General features: G+C 39.0%; 1 protein-coding gene across 3 annotated transcripts in view; it reads left to right on the top strand.

Annotated features, from left to right (window-relative positions):
• dnah7 (dynein, axonemal, heavy chain 7) overlaps positions 1 to 19,925 on the top strand; it is an 85,140-nt gene that overhangs the window by 15,677 nt on the left and 49,538 nt on the right. For all 3 annotated transcript variants that reach the window (XR_014888986.1, XM_085249785.1, XM_085249784.1), the window contains exons 20-34: positions 1,054 to 1,247; positions 4,365 to 4,563; positions 4,837 to 4,977; positions 5,342 to 5,554; positions 5,652 to 5,761; positions 6,571 to 6,739; positions 7,465 to 7,567; positions 8,504 to 8,631; positions 8,854 to 9,066; positions 10,065 to 10,163; positions 12,034 to 12,282; positions 13,272 to 13,421; positions 16,262 to 16,444; positions 18,157 to 18,333; positions 18,592 to 18,723. Coding sequence is in view for 2 of the 3 variants with exons in the window: in XM_085249785.1 (XP_085105911.1) it covers positions 1,054 to 1,247; positions 4,365 to 4,563; positions 4,837 to 4,977; positions 5,342 to 5,554; positions 5,652 to 5,761; positions 6,571 to 6,739; positions 7,465 to 7,567; positions 8,504 to 8,631; positions 8,854 to 9,066; positions 10,065 to 10,163; positions 12,034 to 12,282; positions 13,272 to 13,421; positions 16,262 to 16,444; positions 18,157 to 18,333; positions 18,592 to 18,723 (2,460 nt within the window). In the remaining variant the exon portion in view is untranslated. The remainder of the gene's footprint in view (positions 1 to 1,053; positions 1,248 to 4,364; positions 4,564 to 4,836; positions 4,978 to 5,341; positions 5,555 to 5,651; positions 5,762 to 6,570; positions 6,740 to 7,464; positions 7,568 to 8,503; positions 8,632 to 8,853; positions 9,067 to 10,064; positions 10,164 to 12,033; positions 12,283 to 13,271; positions 13,422 to 16,261; positions 16,445 to 18,156; positions 18,334 to 18,591; positions 18,724 to 19,925) is intronic.

The raw sequence follows: 19,925 nt of genomic DNA, 5'->3' as shown, positions 1-19,925 counted from the left end.
TGTTTTAGTGTCACCTTCAGAGCAGCATTGACAACACTTATGCAAAGCACAAACCTAAAAGGAATGTGAATTTCTCCTGAATGTTAATGTTTTATAAATAAATCAACTCACTCCGATCACTATTATTTAGTCATCGGAGTGGTCACTTTTGCATTTTTCTCACTTTTCCAACATGGTAACTTCATTCATTTGTAATTCTGGTATTTATGTTGTGCTTTAAGCTGTCCAGGGTGCACAGCCTGCCACTCAAAGCCAACTGGGCTAGACTTCAGGCTGTGTTTTACACTAATTTTCTGACATTTTTGGTTAATAGCTGTATACTCAACATTTCTGTTTCCAGGCTGACACACTGTTGAGCCAGTTGTAAAATAGCACATTGTTCCTCACCAAATGCTGCCGTGCATGTTATTTGTCTCATTATCCCTCAGAATTTTGCTCTTCTGATGGATTTGAATTTGCTCTCTCTGTCAGTGGGTCTCAGTGCTGTGTATTGATATGAGCTGAGTCCTGAATTTGCATCCAGGATGTTTTCAAACTCTTATGTATAATTGTCAGTGCAGCCTCACCAACTTGGATGCAGGAAAGATGTGAAAAAGAAACAAGTGCTGATTCATCCAGGACTAGTATTATCACAGGACTCTGTATGGTATTTCCTTTTAACTAGAGCTTTATCAGACATTTATCTGACTATGACTAAGACTAGTGCTACTTCTCATTGAACTAAGTCATGGTGCTGTACAAGATTGTGGCTATCTGGGAAGCTAATGTGATATAACGTTTGTATTCTAGTATTAATAGCTAACCCAGTGGAAAGCTTTATGTTACAAATAAGCCAACATAAAAAAAAACATTTTGGTAACACACCTGTGAAACTGAAGTGTGTAGTTGCCTGTTTACCACCCAAAAGAACATAAACTTAGAACTTAGAATAATCCATTTCAAACGTTTTGTACTAACTAGTTTTTTAAATGTGCTGAAGTGAGTTGACAATGAAGATCAAATTTCCCGCATTGACAGTGGACAAAGCATTAAAGGTGATTCTCTTCAATGCAGAACAAGCACGTGTTGGCTGTGATAGCCATCGACAAGATCCTGGAAAGACTGCAAATGTCCAATGAGTTTCTGGAAATGATCCTCAAAGGTCTTAATAACTACTTGGAGAAGAAACGTCTCTACTTTCCACGGTTCTTCTTCCTCTCAAACGAGGAGCTGCTGGAAATCCTCTCTGAGACCAAAGATCCTACAAGGTAAAGAACTATAAGTGTGCACACAGTTAGATTTATTTTTTATCATAACAACAGTAATAATAATTTTAATCAATTAGCTATGGATGTTATCGACAACCCTTAAAGAGAAAACCCCCCATCAAAACTAGCTTTGTACTAGAGATGGCACGATACCACTTTTTTATGTCCGATACCGATATCATAAATTTGGATATCTGCCGATACCGATATGAATCTGATATATAGTGTTTTTTAATCAATAAAACAGTTTTTTAAATATCTTGCTGCATTTTGTATAAGTTCATACTCAAGTTTAAATAAACAACACTAAAGCTATTCTGTTATACCTGTATGTAAAAAAAAACACAACTGCACCCAAAATATTTCATAGTTCAGCAACACTGATCAATCTAATAAACTTAGACCTACACCATCCTCCCTATTCTGGTATTTTAAAGAGTACTTAGGAGAAATATTAAGCAACCTAACTAATAGGGTTGCAAACTCCCAGCAAAAGAAAATAGGGAACCACCCCCCACCCTCCACCTCATGATGCTTAATCGATGTAATCAACTTTAATTTAATGCAGGGTGAAAAAAAAATGCACAGAAATAAATTATTTTTCAAGAATAATTAAATAGATTCAACATCTTTCTTCAACAGAATTGCAGACTGCACAGATGGTACCTTCCCAAAGGAAAAAGTACTATAGCTTACTAGGGTATATTAGACTTAATAGTTACTATATACAGTAATGGACTTCTATACATTTTACATGAGATTAAAACTTTGGGTGTAAGATTCAGATAATTATTAAATAATTAAAAGCTAGATATTTTAAATGAGAATAAGAAAGAAAAGTATGTCTTTGTGCCCCCTTTTCCCTGTTAATGCCCTATCGGTCCCCCTGGCTAAACTTTGCTAGATCCGCCCCTGCACAGTTACCAGCCGTCAGCTGCGTAGAAAAAGATCCTGGAGTAGAAAGTAATATTAAATAAATTCTAACAACAGCTTATCAAGCTTAAACGTGCTGCTGTTGTTCAGCCGCTGGTTTCCTCTTTCTGGTGCAAAGTGGGCCAAAAACAAAGAAGAGAGAAGGACTCGCGACAGAAAAGCCGATCAGCGGATCATTAAGCAGTTTCACGATTGAAGTAGCAGCAGGAGAGGGAGGGAGAGAGAAGAGGCAGTCGCTCCATATATCGGTTGTTAAGCTTAACATGGGAATTTTTTACAAACATTCAGAGATGAACTTACACACTTGCTTTACTTCTCTCTGGGATAACTTCCTCGGAGATGAAATGCTGGGAGGCTACAAATACACACAGCCGCTCTATCACGTGGTACATACTGCTCGGTTATAAGCAGAGTTACGCCATGTCGCAAGTTTTGTGAGGTGCTTTTTTGATATTTAATGGATCGATTACATTTTTTATTTCTCACCGATATCCGATCCAGTAATTTAGGTCCGTATCGGACCGATACCTATACGTAATATCGGATCGGTCCATCTCTACTTTGTACTACAATGTATAGTATATAAAAAGGTCTCAGAACATTTTCCAGTAAAAAGATTTGAAACTGAGATTAATGAAGTGAAAGAAGAAATGCAGAAAAGGAAATGGAAGACTATGATTGGGGGCTAGTTATAAATTAATCATAACAGCCCTTTGTTTTCTTGTGCTTACAGCAGCTACTTTACCTCCATAGTGGTTACCCAGAAATCCTCACTGATAACCAACACTTGTCTCATTTCACCCTGGGCGTTCAGTTAATAATAAATGTGATTTGAGGCAAGATGTTCAAGCCTCTTACTCTCCTCCTGTTATTTCTTTTTCTCATTTCATTTTCATTCTGCTCTCCCTCAATTCGCTCTCTGACTGCTGGGACTTAACAGTACATCTGTACAGATACACAGTCATCAGCTCTTCTGTAAAGAAGGGATTTCTGCAGCACTGATGTGGATGGTGGGTTTGTGTAGGCCACAGAGGGGTAATTAATGTTGGGGGAAATTTGCATTACTTGTCACTGAATGTAATGTCCTGAGAAAAATGCATACTTTAAATTCAGGGACTGTTTAGCAAATACCACAGACAAATGTGGCATTTACAACATAGCAAACCACAGGACATGAAGCGTTAAATTAGGATGCTTGACTGAGAGTTATCTCTTTGAGGTTTTATAGGTCCAAGTGTATGAAAATTCTCCAACTAACTAAATTCAGTGATTTAATACTCAAAGAAGTCATAATCATACACTTGTGTACCTTTGGAAAGTAACCTGATACTATTAAGACCTTAAAAAAAAATGCTTTTTTGCCTACCTATGGATAGAAAATCATGTAGCAGCTGGTGTCTTGTGGCAAACTGAAGAACACTGAAAGTATTGAGACTTGAGTGCATTTATCTTTTTTCATGTGTGCTCTCTTTTTCTTTTTAAGAATTTCCATTTTTAAACTCTTCTGTAATTGACAAATCCAAGTTTTATTATTCAGTACAACAAATGAGAGCTCAGCCAGTATAAATGCAGACCAATAAATCACCCTCATTGCTGGGGACATAAGCATCAAATAAAACCCCCTTTGTACAATTTTGTTTCAATATTCTTTGAAATGATTCTGTTTGCAAAAGTTTCTATTAGTAGAAAATTACACTGTTCAAATAATAATCCATTTTTTTGTTGCTTTGAATCAGTTTGCTCAATTTCCTCCGATGAAAGCGGGAGAGAAGATTTATTACGTATGTCTTTTTGAATACAGCAAAATCAGAAGTTTTCAAACTCTCCACATGGGGAATTTCGCACATAACGATATTGAAATTGTCTGGGTGATATTGATCCAGACACACAGACAATTTACTGCTTGTCTCACTGACAGTGCAGTAAAAGAGGGGCATCAGCAGCTCGCAGACAAAGCTGTAGTTTTGTCTAAAGTGGATTCATTTCAATCCAAATTAAGCTTCACAAAGCTAACAGGCTAACAGACAATTGTATATATGGCTGTGTGCAAGCTTGATACTGTGTGTTAAAGTGAGGGACAGTGTAAGTTTGCATATATTTTGGCCATTTGATCAGATTTACAGGCCTGTGGAACTTGAACTGTAACTTTGAGTGATTCGCTTTTCTTGCATTCCTTTCCACAAGGGTGCAGCCCCATCTGAAGAAGTGCTTTGAAGGCATTGCTAGTGTGTTGTTCACTGATGTGCTGGATATCACCCACATGAAGAGCAGTGAGGGTGAAATGGTGCAGCTCCTGGATGTTATTTCCACCTCCAAAGCCAGGGGACAGGTGGAGAAATGGCTTTTAGAACTGGAGAGTGGCATGACTGCCTCCCTGCATAAGGTGTTGTGTGGATTTTTATTGAACTATTTTTAAAGATTAATTCATTTATAGCATAGAGAAACGTTTGAAAACAACATATTTCATACCTCAGATGCTGTTTTTAGATTGCTTTATAAAAGTAGTAGGATTGAGAATTTGCTCTTATGTGTTATTTCTGTTTCCAGCCACAGTTGACCGCGTATGTTCCAGGTTGCACCAAAGCCTAAGGGTGCAGCCAAACCATCATGATACACAGTTGTTTGAGTGATTTGCTGCTATTGTGGTCAATTGCAGGTAATAGGGGAGGCTATCGAGGCATACCCCAATGAGCTGAGGATAAACTGGGTGCGTGCTTGGCCAGGCCAGACTGTATTGTGTGTTTCACAAGTCTACTGGACGAAGCATATCCACAAAGCTATCAAAACAGGACAGAAGGTAATCAGCTCAATATATATCTATTTTTATATATATATGTCATATACAGTATATCCTGAATATGGGCTAAAAAGTTGATTGCTAACAATATCACCAGATTGCTGTTGTAACCAGCTGCTGGATGGAAACATCTCACAGAATAAATATTTTTTTTAATATCCGTCAGAAATTCTTTACAATTTATTTCACAGGATTAAGGACATAGCCAGCCAATTAGAGCACTAAGAAAAATGCAATCTCTTGATTGTGGACTTTTTTTTTTTTTTTATTAGTAATTTCAAAGATTGAACTTGATGCTGTTATCTTTCTGTCGTGATGAACTCTGTCTTCCTCTTCTTTCTGTTTAATGACGTTTCTCCCTTAGGCTCTTGATGCTTACCTGGAGCAAAACAACAAACAGATTGATGACATTGTGGGTCTTGTGCGTGGAAAACTGTCCAAGCAGAACCGGGTCACCCTCGGAGCCCTTGTCGTGCTGGATGTCCACGCCAGGGATGTGTTAGCCACACTGGTGCAAAAGGGGATAAGTGATGAGAACGACTTTGAGTGGCTTAGCCAACTGCGCTATTACTGGGTGGTATGTGAAAGGAGTGATTGGGGATACTGGGCATTCATGGCAACTCATAATACCATTGCAGTCATTTACTTCAGACTCTGCATCACACGCTTTGCAGGAAAACCATCTCCAAACCAAGATGATCAATGCTGGTTTGCCATATGGCTACGAATACCTGGGCAACACTCCACGTCTGGTCATTACACCACTCACAGACCGCTGCTACCGGTAAAGCTACTGCAGTAACATACTCAACAGTTAACTACACTGTTAGTTAGTCTCCTGTCTTATTACTTTTAACACAAAGATACATTTTTTAGACTTTTCCTATCATCTTAAGGTGATATAATGTTACAGGTATAACAAGAACCAAACAAGGCTTTCACTTTCACTTTCAGTTTTTGTTACCCTTCAGCTATGCAGAGAAGGGTGAGGGAAATTCAGTGTAGAGGCTACATAGTGTAAACATTTGCATCTGGAAAGCCAAGAGCGAGTTGTCTGTCTAGGATACGCTACACATAGCTCAATGCTTACTAGTAAAAGAAAAAGTACTTTAAACAGGAAAGGGTCCAAGAGGACCAAGAAGTTGCTGCAGTTTAATTTTTTTGTAGTGAAGTTTCTTGCAAATTATTACAGCCTTATTCTCCCTGACAGGAAGAACGTTAAAGAGTATTTGACATTAATGTTAAAGGTTCTGTGCTGTAAGTCCACAGGTGAAGCAACGTTTTTCAGAAAGCTTGTTGCTGTCGTCTGTGGCAGTGTCCAAAACAGTTGGAAAAAGAGTTCATATTGTTGCAGTAATGTTAAAATACCATAAAAGCTGTGCACACTCCTTCAAAACATAAATGGTGATCAATCAATGATTTTGGAAAATAAATATACATACACATATAGAAAGTGTGATGTACCTCACTGAAACTTTAATCTCTAGATTTCAGATTAAAAAGCTTGTAAGCCATCAAACATTCAAAGTTATATTTTCATTTACCTGAGAACAATAAATTCATTTTACTTACTGGTCATTTTTCCTTTTTCAGCACGCTGTTTGGAGCACTCCACCTTCATCTGGGAGGTGCTCCTGAAGGCCCAGCTGGCACAGGAAAAACAGAGACAACCAAAGACTTGGCCAAAGCTGTGGCCAAGCAATGTGTGGTCTTCAACTGCTCTGATGGTCTGGACTACATTGCTTTGGGCAAATTCTTCAAAGTGAGTAAATTGTGTTAATGTGAGTCAGTCCCAGCAGACATAGGCTACAGAGTTTTAGACGTAAGTGAAACGTGGCACTCGAAAAGATGTTTTACTTCACATAGCTCATCAAAGGAACATATTCATACATGCTGTTTCCGTCTTCTTTGGATGGAAGTGCGGCAGAACACACACATCTACCTTGGAATGTCCCACTGGTGTAACTATTAGCACTTCAAAGATGTAGATAATAGAAGAAGACACAGGGGTAAGGTTTCATTCTTACAGTGTTTCCCCTTCCCCACATGGCACACAGCCCTTTAAATGTCAGCCTCTTCACAGCCTGTTCTGAAAAATAAAATGTGGCACAGTGGTGCATTTGTTTGTGGTATACAAATATATGAAGACTGCGCCCGCCATAATTTTCTGATGTAAATATTGTGAATATTTATCCTTATAACAATAGCACCACACTAATAGGCCAGCAAGGCCGCCTCAGTGACCCACAGCGCCTCTGCGGCGGATCAGTGTCATGTAATTAGAAATGATCAGAATAATATAACTCCTTACACACATTTTTTTCCACGCTGATCCAAAAAATAGTTTGGATAAGAAGTAATGCTTATTTATTTAAGTGTGTGTGTGTGTGTGTGTGTGTGTGTGTGTGTGTGTGTGTGTGTGTGTGTGTGTGTGTGTGTGTGTGTGTGTGTGTGTGTGTGTGTGTGTGCGCGCGCGCGCGCGATCAGGGCCTCTTGTCCTGTGGAGCTTGGGCCTGCTTTGATGAGTTTAACCGCATTGACTTGGAGGTGCTCTCTGTGGTGGCGCAACAGATTCTCACAATACAGAGAGGTTTGTGTTTGTGCCTTTCTCTCCCTTTGATCTTTAAGAAAGTTGGTAGCACACCTGAAACAAATTTGACATAATCTCAGCAGTGAAAAAGCAGGCTTTTCTACAAAGCACACTAACACTGGCGATGCCCAGAATTTCTCCCAGAAAAAAATTAAATGTTAGTAGGTTTTGGTTAATTAACAGATGTTAAGATGCTTGTTTTAACAGTCGTACATAAACATAGAGCTTTTCGTTGTTTCCTATTATGTCAGATTTTGGACCAAATAAAATTCCCTTGAACTTGTCTGGCCTACGCAGGATTTGTTTTAAACCATGGGAGTATTTTTTATTTTTTTATTTTTTTTACACAGATGCTATAACTTTAAGTTGGATAATCTGTAATGTTATTAGCCTGCTGTTGCCATTAACCATTTCACACACATAAAACCAGCTAAACAAACCTAAAATTCTAAAGAACCAAATTATAACTTTTACCTGTTTTACCTTTTACCATTTATTTATTACACATTAGAGTATACAGCATAGTCTATCTAAATAAACTGGTTTCTCTCTCTTTTTTGTCAACTACTGTACGTGCAGAGATGCAACTAAGGCCAACAGAGCTGTGCTGTTCTGTTCGTGCCTAAAAGCTACTGTTATAGCATACTGCTATCCCTATCTGTTTCCAAGTTGTCCTCCCCCGTCGCCCCCACTGGCACCTTAGTGCCAGTCGAAGTCAGTATTGTTAACTTTTATTACTGGAATCGTGCTAAGTTGACAGATTATTGAGTTTCTTAGCCTGCTGCCGCAAATGTTAGTACCGGTATATCAATTCATGTTTATATGTGCCACTTATGGAAATGTGCTGTTAGGAAATTCCCTAAATCAGCAGTTGGATTGAATCAAAAATCCATTTGTAGCTGACTATATTGTTTCTAACTGCACTCGTGCCCCCAGGAATTGCTGCCCACACCGAGATGTTGATGTTTGAAGGGACTGAGCTTAAACTGGATCCCTCTTGCGCTGTGTTCATCACTATGAATCCTGGCTATGCTGGACGGTCTGAGCTACCAGACAACCTTAAGGTACAGTATCAGGTCTTGTCACTGTTCCTGTTTTAATTGTTCAAAATCTGATTCTTTTTTTTCTGGTAATTTAGGAAATGGTGCTGTCTTCTAAAATTAGCTCAAATTAGATTCGATTGTTTTATGTTTCTCTCTTCTACTACTTCAGCTCAGAATCTTTTGAGCCTTAAATCATGTTTTCATTTAGTACATCTTTAACTAATTTTTTTGGTTTCATACCAGGCTCTGTTCAGGACTGTCGCCATGATGGTACCAGACTACGCAATGATTGCAGAGATTGTCCTCTACTCATGTGGTTTTGTTAGTGCGCGACCCTTGTCAGTGAAAATAGTGGCTACTTATCGACTCTGCTCTGAGCAGCTCTCCTCACAGCACCACTATGACTATGGTATGAGAGCTGTCAAGTCTGTGCTAACTGCTGCTGGAAACCTTAAGGTACGTGAAAACAGATTCACGCTCATATGAAGGGAGACTGTGTTCTTAATTAGAGGGGCAGGGGAGGGATCACCGATCCGGGACGAGCTTCGAGCAGCAGAGAGCAAAATGGTTTGAATGTAAGCAGGCAACGTTAGCTCTGTTCCTCAAGCTCACTTCTGTGTGCTTTTTATTAGGAGCAGCACACATGTTCAGTGTGTGTATCCTCAAAACTGCCCTATTCTCAAGGCAACAGTGTTTAGGGGACATCTGTTAATTGAGCTCCAAAAAATAACCAGATTTCACTGTCAGCTGTTAAACTGCTAGACTGCAGTGGTTGAACTAAAGGACCCAAAAGTAAGGAAAGCATAATTGGGGTGTGCAACATTTCTCAGCTCTTGCTCAGTCTTTCCTGATAAAAGTGGTGCTGAGCAACTTAAAAGGCAACCACTCACATAGCTGAGTGTAAGGAATTGCTTCACCCTAAAAGAGATTTACTTACATTTTTAATGCACCAGAAGTAAGTTTTAAGTCAGGTTGGGTTATAAGTTGGTGTTTCTGGGGTATTATTTTTTAATCTATTTTTCCCCAGGAGCAATCTTTTAAACACAAGAGTCTGAGGACTGGCTCATATCGGTGCATTTCAGAAAAACAACATGACAAACTGTTTTGCAGAGTACTGTAATTTGTGAAAGAGAGGGATGTGAGTCATAGTGACCTTATGCATACTGAGAATTTTATCATCGGGTTCTGTACAAGCATAGCAGAAAAATTAAGCCTGTCTTTTAAAATTTAGGTTTTTTTGTTTTGTTTTTTCATATGGAAATGTGTTTTGTGAGTTCCCTAGCAACAGCTGCTGATTTCTATTTTTGGCAAATATGGCAAATATTGTTTTTCTATGCATTACATATCTTCATCCTTTTCCACTGTTGTGGTGTTTAGCTCTTTACATTTATGCTCAGAATGGTGCCTTGTCTGATTCTCTTCTCTTCACCTCAGAGTTGTTTGTTTTACCACAGCTCACCTTTCCAGAGGAGAATGAAGACACCCTGTTGCTGAGATCCATTATTGATGTCAATCTGCCCAAATTCCTGGACCACGATCTGCAGCTATTTGAGGTGTGTGGAGCTCTGCTCGACTTGATAAATGGAGTCGTTCACATCAACTGATGTCAGCTCAAGTTAATTCCAGTCAGTTCATTTGAACCCATGATGCACAAGGACAATTTAAGCACCAGTCAGAACATCTGACTGGGTTATACGTGTGTTTGCATGAGTGAACGAATATTTATGTGTCTATCATTTGTCCTCAGTCCAAACATCAAAGTCAATGTGTGTTGCCGTTGTATGTTGTGGTTAGTATGTAAGGATCTGTACAGGGAGTGCAGAATTATTAGGCAAATTGTATTTTTGAGGAATAATTTTATTATTGAACAACAACCATGTTCTCAATGAACCCAAAAAACTCATTAATATCAAAGCTGAATGTTTTTGGAAGTAGTTTTTAGTTTGTTTTTAGTTTTAGCTATTTTAGGGGGATATCTGTGTGTGCAGCTGACTATTACTGTGCATAATTATTAGGCAACTTAACAAAAAACAAATATATACCCATTTCAATTATTTATTTTTACCAGTAACATCTCCACATTCACAAATATACATTTCTGACATTCAAAAACAAAACAAAAACAAATCAGCGACCAATATAGCCACCTTTCTTTGCAAGGACACTCAAAAGCCTGCCATCCATGGATTCTGTCAGTGTTTTGATCTGTTCACCATCAACATTGCGTGCAGCAGCAACCACAGCCTCCCAGACACTGTTCAGAGAGGTGTACTGTTTTCCCTCCTTGTAAATCTCACATTTGATGATGGACCACAGGTTCTCAATGGGGTTCAGATCAGGTGAACAAGGTGGCCATGTCATTTTTTCTTCTTTTATACCCTTTCTTGCCAGCCACGCTGTGGAGTACTTGGACGCGTGTGATGGAGCATTGTCCTGCATGAAAATCACGTTTTTCTTGAAGGATGCAGACTTCTTCCTGTACCACTGATTGAAGAAGGTGTCTTCCAGAAACTGGCAGTAGGACTGGGAGTTGAGCTTGACTCCATCCTCAACCCGAAAAGGCCCCACAAGCTCATCTTTGATGATACCAGCCCAAACCAGTACTCCACCTCCACCTTGCTGGCGTCTGAGTCGGACTGGAGCTCTCTGCCCTTTACCAATCCAGCCACGGGCCCATCCATCTGGCCCATCAAGACTCACTCTCATTTCATCAGTCCATAAAACCTTAGAAAAACCAGTCTTGAGATATTTCTTGGCCCAGTCTTGACGTTTCAGCTTGTGTGTCTTGTTCAGTGGTGGTCGTCTTTCAGCCTTTCTTACCTTGGCCATGTCTCTGAGTATTGCACACCTTGTGCTTTTGGGCACTCCAGTGATGTTGCAGCTCTGAAATATGGCCAAACTGGTGGCAAGTGGCATCTTGGCAGCTGCACGCTTGACTTTTCTCAGTTCATAGGCAGTTATTTTGCGCCTTGGTTTTTCCACACGCTTCTTGCGACCCTGTTGACTATTTTGAATGAAACGCTTGATTGGTCGATGATCACGCTTCAGAAGCTTTGCTATTTTGAGACTGCTGCATCCCTCTGCAAGATATCTCACTATTTTTGACTTTTCTGAGCCTGTCAAGTCCTTCTTTTGACCCATTTTGCCAAAGGAAAGGAAGTTGCCTAATAATTATGCACACCTGATATAGGGTGTTGATGTCATTAGACCACACCCCTTCTCATTACAGAGATGCACATCACCTAATATGCTTAATTGGTAGTAGGCTTTCGAGCCTATACAGCTTGGAGTAAGACAACATGCATGAAGAGGATGATGTGGACAAAATACTCATTTGCCTAATAATTCTGCACTCCCTGTATATACAGTATGTTCCATCATTCCACTCCAGTATTCTCTACCAATTCTCATTTTTCATATCAGGGTATCACCTCTGACCTCTTTCCGGGAGTCAAACTCCCAAAACGTGACTACAATGTTCTACTGGAGGCCATTGAGGATAACTGCCGGCAAATGAACCTTCAAGTCACAGAATTCTTTGCTGAGAAAATCCTGCAAATCTTTGAGATGATGATAGTGAGACATGGCTTCATGTTAGTGGGTGAACCGTTTGGTGGAAAGACCAGTGCTTACCGTGTGCTGGCAGCTGCCCTTCATGACGTTTTTAAGAAGGTGAGATGTTGTTTTAAATCTAAAAATCTAACCAGTGGATTGTAAAATAGAAAGTCCCAGCTCTATTTGCACTCTATTGACACTTGGACTTAACGGGGTGGTTTGAGTGGTTGAATAAGAGTCATGATAATGGCAACAACAGCATAAGTGGTTAAAAGTGGCACTTGGCCTTAGGTTGAATGGCATTTAATATGTTCACATATCATGTTCTGAAAGAAACGGAAAACAAAGCTTATTTTTAAGTGGCTGACAAAGCAGAGTTAGTAGTTTTTAATAGTGCTACCTGAGTCCTTAATACATAAATTTAATCTGTGAAAGAAAAAAACAAAACCTAGCCCTTTGTGTCAAGTAAAAATATGTCTTACATGCAATATTCAAGGCTTATCTGAGCTACATGATTGTCCCAAGTAAACACATCCATCCACTTTGTCAGAGCTGTAGTCTTTGTTTAGTAGTTATCGATCTCCCAGAAAGGACCAGAACTGGCTTGTTGTATTTACATGGCTGAGAGGGCTGAGAGGCATCCCACCAAGGAGACAGATGAAGGCTTGCTGATGGAGCGCCTGGGAATGCCACATTTATCATCGTCATCCTTGTCGCTGCACATCCACTGATCATGTCCAGCCTCCCTCCCCTCACGCTCCATTTTTGTTTTTTGTTTTTTTCCTCCAGCAGTTTTTAACTCAAACTGACATCCTATCTGAAGTGCCATTTGAAGCAGGTTTTGCTTCTCTTCTTCAGTTAGCACGAATCCTGTCATACTGGCAGTAATTTTGTAAGCAATTTATGTGTCAAGGCAAAGACAGGTTGGTCAAATGAGTGTCATAGAAACACATTTAGTCTGTTTTTGCCTCAACTACGGAGTGCAGTCATCTTATGTATAATCATGTGGCTCACGTTTGTCTGATTTGTATTTGTCTGGACACCTTTTGTTTTTCCCAGTAAGAATATCTCTTTGCACACATGGCTTTTTTGTGTTGTTATATCAGGGTCTGATGGATGAGAACCAGGTACAGATCACAGTAATCAATCCCAAATCCATTACCATGGGCCAGCTGTACGGCCAGTTTGACCCTGTCTCTCACGAGTGGTCTGATGGCATCCTTGCTGTCAGCTACAGATCCTTCGCTGCCTCCCAGGTAAGACTGCTGCCTATGAATGGTTTGCAAAAGCCTGCAGAGTACTAGCAGGAGATCATCAGAAATTTCAGGTCAGAAACAGTCAATGAGTCAAAAAGTTAAAGCAACTCTACTAGTACTTACTACTACTGCTATTACTACAGGTATCTGAGCACCAAAACATCAAAATCAGCTGACCCTTTGCTATGCTAACTGTGCTCTAAACAGGGTTATAGTGAATCCTTTTTTCTATTTTGCATCATATTTTTCCTCTCCCAGTGGTGGATGCTTGTTTCAGATATGAGATAAATAAGAATTATTTTTAACAGTTAGTCATGCACAGCTATTATATCAGGGTCCAACTATAAAAGTATGAAAATGGAACTGGGCAGAACAAGTGTACACTAAATCCTTTTTTTCTGTTGCTTTTCTTTTTGGACAAAATGCTTTTCTGTTGAGAATATAATTAGCAGTTTTATGCATGTGATTTTAGTGCTTGCAGTTTAAATATATTCTGCAGATAGTGCAGAACTGTGATTAAACTGTTAAAGGTCGAGTAAGCTTTTTGAAATTCATGAACTACTGGACTAGCTGTCTCTTTCTCGTCCCTGGATCCAAGCAACATCATCCTGCAAGGATGTTTTCTTTGTGGAGTAGAAATTGACTATACTTTATTGCCGCATAATTTTAGCATTTCTGTAACATTATTGCACTTATCTGTCAGCTCATAAAAATGTTTTTGGAACAACTTTGTATCAGTTAAAAGTAAAAAAAAAAAAAAAAAAATTATTTATTATTTGTTTGTCTTCGTGCAGATAAATAAAAATTTTGAATGGGAATGTTTGCCAGTGTAGATTATTCTGACTTTATTGCGAGGCAGGCGGCAATACAGCATATGCTTTGTTCGTAATGAGTAATTCAGAACTGAATCAGGAAAGCAGGAAACTGCTGTTGCACTCCCCCTGCAAGGTAAAACTTTAAAGCACATGGTAATTGTGGTACAGTTGGACCAAATGTCCTATGTGCATCCACCTACTGTTGGTAGCTGTGCAGGAATAAGATGAGATCGAGATACATTATTGTCTGCTCACCCTCAGTTAATGAGTTTTGACGGATCTTTATACAATAGGCATGACATTCCAATTAATTGCAAGCTAGTAGAAAGAAAGGCTTCAGTGGCAGGTAAACAAGAGAAACATTCGGCTGTCTTGTTAAAATTAGGTCTTTAATAACTCTCTTTCATTGTGACACACACACACACACACACACTAGACACACACAGGCAGACAATTTACAGGCTGCACTAGAGGCATGTCCTAATGGAAAATCATTTCTTCCCTTTATTCTCAGTGTTTCCAAATTAAGTTGTCATTTAAAAAAAGTGTTAGTATATAAAGCTGTCATATTACCAATTGTAAGGAGTAACATTATATACTGATGCAAACAAAACAGAAAACAAATCTAGCTTTTTTAAAGTCATTTTCTTCTGCAGACAGTGGTCTTCCGTTGTTTTTGCTCTCTTTTCCTGCAACACATTTTACTAAACTCATTTCATGTGCACTAATCTGGAGTAAACTGCGTTGTAGTGTATTAAATTTCTGCATACAAAATGCTTTTTTTTTTTCTTTTTTCCCCCCAGATCATTAAATTACTGCATGTTCACTTCCCTCACAAGCACCAGATGGCCCAGGCCCAGGCATCTCCATTTGTTTATATTATAACAAATCAATTTAAAGTACAGCTCTTGCCAGCCCATTTAACTGGAGAATTGACACTTGTTGTCAGCCCCCATTATGACAATGTGGGTGTTAATTTCATTTATTTAGCAGACATTCTTCACTTACATTGTAATTCACAGGAGTTCAGTTGTGACCTTGGACGTATGCACAATGATTTCAGTGTGCAGTATGTGGGCAATACTGGCACATAAAGTTGTAAGACATGCACTCTTTTCACAAACCTTTAAACACATTTTTTCTAACCCTGAACATCATAATTATCAACACTCGTGTTTTTCCTGGTTTCTCTGATATTTTCAGACCACGCCCACCTTCTTTGCATTTTCTTCTGGGAAAATTCCTTAATGTGCATGATCCTCAAACTTTATTTTGAATATTTGTTTTGTTGTTAAATTTGTTGATTACCAAAGTTTCCAGATCGCCATGCTTCATGCACGGCATACACGACATACAGGTAAAGCCCACACAACCTGTTGGTGCAACTGGGCAACATGCATTCGGACTGAAGGTGTATATGTGCTTGCTAATCTGTGCACAGGCAGGACAGACCGAATTACCTCGCTATCTTAGCTGTTATTTTGATACTTCAACTCTTCTCACAGACTAAAATAAATAACTGCAGGTTGAGTACATCTGCGACTCTTTGGATGCTGAGAGCTGTTGACTTTTTTTTTTCCAGCAACAGAGTGAGTAACAGCTATTTTCAAAATGAGCTGGACATTTCATACTGATCTCTGACTGTAGCTGGCTGTGAGATGAGTGTGCAGGGATCATCTATAAACTGCAAAAATGAAGATACTACAAAAATATAAAACTTACAGAGTCACCAGAATGATTTTACACATCACTAAACTTCTGTTGGTTGTACTAAACAGTCATTTTTAAAGGCTTTATATTTCACTGTACAACACTGCATAACTTCAGTGTTATACAGAGTCACTGCACTCATAAATGGTCTTCTGATGACTATATCAACATACTGCTGGCAAGCAAGCAGCTCATGATTGTGGTTAATAATCGTAACCTTACTTTATGTTTTGACCTCACAGCTTAACAATTTAGCTTCAGTTGTGTTGAAATGATTTCTTATGGTATGAATTTCATATTCCTTGTGTGTCTCAGAGCCCTGACAGAAAATGGCTCATCTTTGATGGTCCAGTGGATGCTGTGTGGATCGAGAACATGAACACAGTACTTGATGACAACAAGAAGTTGTGTCTGATGAGCGGTGAGATCATTCAAATGTCACCACAAATGAGCCTCATCTTTGAACCCATGGACCTGGAGGTGGCATCTCCAGCCACGGTGAGAGATTCCTTTAATTTAATCTGGCTATCAGGCAGGTTCTACTTGTGGCTCTGTATGATGTCAATGAGTGCAGATACCTCTATCATGGCACACAGCTGTGCCTTCAATCTGAAGAAAGCCTTGACGGTAAGGTGGTCTTAAGCTAAAACAGCTTATTTCAGGCAGAAGATGAACCGAGGTCCTGAACCAAAGCCAAGCACAAGATAAATAACGACAGAACTATAAATAGTGAGGCCACCTTGAAGTTCAGTCATTCATGAATACTCTGGTCAAAAGCCTGTTTTAGAGGACTCGACCTCTGCGGTCTCTGGGTTTGTTTATTGGGAATTTTTTTTTTTGTTCTATTGAAATTCTCTTTTTTTTAATGTTTCAATAATTAGAATGACAGATGTTTCTGTTTTGTTGTGGGACTGTGAAGAATTTTATTCTTGGGAATTCAGCCCCCTTTTCTGCCTTTTTCTGCCATTTTGAAATGTCATATTAACAACATCAGTGGGGGTTATTTGACTGGTTGATCTTCTCTGTTTGCAGAATTACTGAAAATCTGAACAGATATATGTATTCACCCATTCCATGTCCTGGTGAATACATTTATACAAATAAAAACGGTTCTCAGACGTAATTTTCAAGATAGACAAACACACTCTAAACGAGGTTCAGGCTCTCGGTTCATGCATGCTGTGGTATTTTGAGCCTTTGCAGAGGTATTCAGTCTTCGAATGCTACTTTTCTGTTTGCACTGTTGTTATTTATACGGCCACCTCTGCTATTGGCTTTGGGAGACTCTAGACAGCCATGCGCTAACATAAGCCACATTTCTTTACGAAGCCACAGTGACATTTATCAGGAGGGCATAACACTTGAGATAGCATCCTCCCCAACCTCCTCCTCACCGTTTCCACCCTCCACTGTGTAATTTCAAAGGTGCTAAAGGAAATGTGTGCTATAGGGTGCGTAATCTGTCAATCGTCAAAACAAGAGATCACAGGGGTGACACACCTCTCTCTTCCATTTGAAATAACCTGCAGTCCTTGTGTACCTGTAGTTTTCTTGCAGTATATATTCTTTGGTTATTTGTTGTGAGGCATAAACAAAGGATGTGCTTCAAATGCATAGATGTCTTGAGAGAATAGCTTCTGCCTCTGCTTTTTTTATTAAACAGACTTCTATTTTTGATTCTCTGTAGCCTGGCATCTGTTCCTTTCATTACGCTGAATGAAGAGGCATCAAACATTTTGTGATCACAGTGAACTCTTCCCAATTTGTGCATTTCCAACACTTTTGTGCACTATTGATCCCTCAGTTTTTATTTCTCTGTTTAAGAGTATGTTTATTAAAACCTTAACTTATTTACTGTTTTTGATAATATCTTCTAGCTTTATTAGTACTTCTTTGCCAAGCTATTAATGGGATGTTACAGAGAACTTCTGTCTTAAGGCAGCAACTCTTTCATTAGATAATAATTACAAATGATGTGATGAATGCACTGTGCATTAATTTGCACTATCAGTACATGTTTTTTGCTCCACTGCCATTTTTATATCACATCTACTTTCAGCATTGTATAGCTTTGTCTTCTGATAAGGAGTCTATCATAATTCTGCCTGACGGTTTATAGTTAATGTTATTTACGAACAATATTCTTGTGAGTGATGAAGGATAACTGTTTACATGTTTATTTTCTAATGTGATATAAATGATTGTGGCAGGTGTCTCGCTGTGGTATGATCTACATGGAGCCACATATGCTTGGCTGGCGGCCTCTCATGCTGTCCTGGCTCAGTACCCTGCCTCCTACAGTCAGTGCTACGCACAAAGACCTCATCACTGCCCTCTTTGACCGCCTACTGCCAGCCTGCCTACAGCTCATTCGAAAGGCCACCAAGGTGCTTTTTTTAAAACACTTTCAAGTTGCCAGTACTTCGATTTTAGAGCAGCAAGTGGTCCAGTCAGCCAGGAATTGAACAGAAACTGCCTGGGGCATTTGCATGATTTCTTTTGCAAATGAATTTTGTGTAATTTTAGTTTTATGCTTCTGTTACTTTCAGATGTTTATAGTTGCCTTCTATACTAACAAATTAATTTTTTCTGAGGCTGGTTGACTTTTTTTTAAAACATCATTCTTATTCCAAATTTGATTTTAGGAGCTGTCTTCAACGTCTGACACCAACCTAGTGAAGTCCCTCATGAATCTGATGGACTGTATGATGGATGAATTTCAGGATGAAGCAAAGATTAAGAATGTGGATGAAAAAAATATTTGCTCCTGGCTGGAGGTTTGTTTCCACACTACTGCTGCTAATGCTGCTACTTTCTATTGAAGTAATATAAAACATAGTAACATATGAAATAAGTAAAGGTCTTTATACCTTTTTAGCATTTTAGCCCAACCCTAAAAGATGGCTTTACAGAGCAGTCCACAATATACAGTTTTCACTTCCTACAGTCATTGCAGCTCTGTACCTCTTTGATATGCATAATTCGGCATACAGCATTTTGGCTAATTAGTTGATATGACACAGTACAAACAGAAAAAGTCAAACTCGCAAGAGCTTAGAATTACTGAACCAACATCCAAGACTCCCCATTGTGTCCGTTCTCATTTGATCACATTAAAAAATATGCGGTGTACTGCAAATCTGAGTCCTGTTATATGCACAGAATACAAATTGAGAATATGTCTCATAAAAAATTGGCACTGTCAGGTTCTGTTTTGTGTTGACGCTGTAAGTCTGGGATGTTGCTCTTGGAAGTGTAAGGAAATGCTTACATGAACGTAAATGAGAAAAAAAATACTGCTGTTACTTTGATACAAAAAAACCCCAGTTTGTTTCTAAAATCATACTTGAGTAATACAAATTAATACTGTAGTTTAAAGTATTAAAGTGTGGAAGCATTTATTTTCTGTAATCTGTAGCTCAGTGTTAACAATACAGATATAACACAGAAAAGAAAATATTCCTTTTGTCTTTCTAAATTTACTGCATTAATAGGGTCTGCCCCGACAAAAAACGGAAAAATTTTAGCAGATGAGCCCTTTCATCCCCCCCCCCCGTTCCAATTGATTTTTTGCCTCTGAATCATGTCTTTTGAAAGCACTGCTATTATCCCCCTGTGGCATACTGCACTGATGAATGCCTTTCAACCCTCGCTCCTATGTTTCTCAGCTAGTCATTATCAAAGTGTTGAATTAATCAGCTTTTTAACAGCAGGAGCTATCATGAGGCTGCTAAGCTTCATTTCCAATTCCTACAGTATCCCCTGCTGGGTTTTTGTTCTAACAAAGGTCCTCTCTTTTTGGATTTTGTTTTTTGTCTCATTTAATAACCTGGACAGTACTTGGAGCTGGGCTGGTGTGCCTGAATGCTTTAAATTAGTATAATAAACACAACCTATGACTCTTTAGTAAAATGTTTTAGAACAGATCCTATATGTCCATGGGATTTTTATTTTTATGCTAGACTGGTGGTATCTGTTT

The sequence above is a fragment of the Mchenga conophoros genome, linkage group LG16 (assembly GCF_057382185.1).
Source record: "Mchenga conophoros isolate Kocher_MC1m ecotype Shallow Benthic linkage group LG16, M_conophoros_male_GT1.1, whole genome shotgun sequence".
In the NCBI taxonomy this organism is placed as follows: domain Eukaryota; kingdom Metazoa; phylum Chordata; class Actinopteri; order Cichliformes; family Cichlidae; genus Mchenga; species Mchenga conophoros.
Note: the sequence above shows the minus strand (reverse complement) of the source record. Positions and strands in the feature narration are given on the sequence as shown.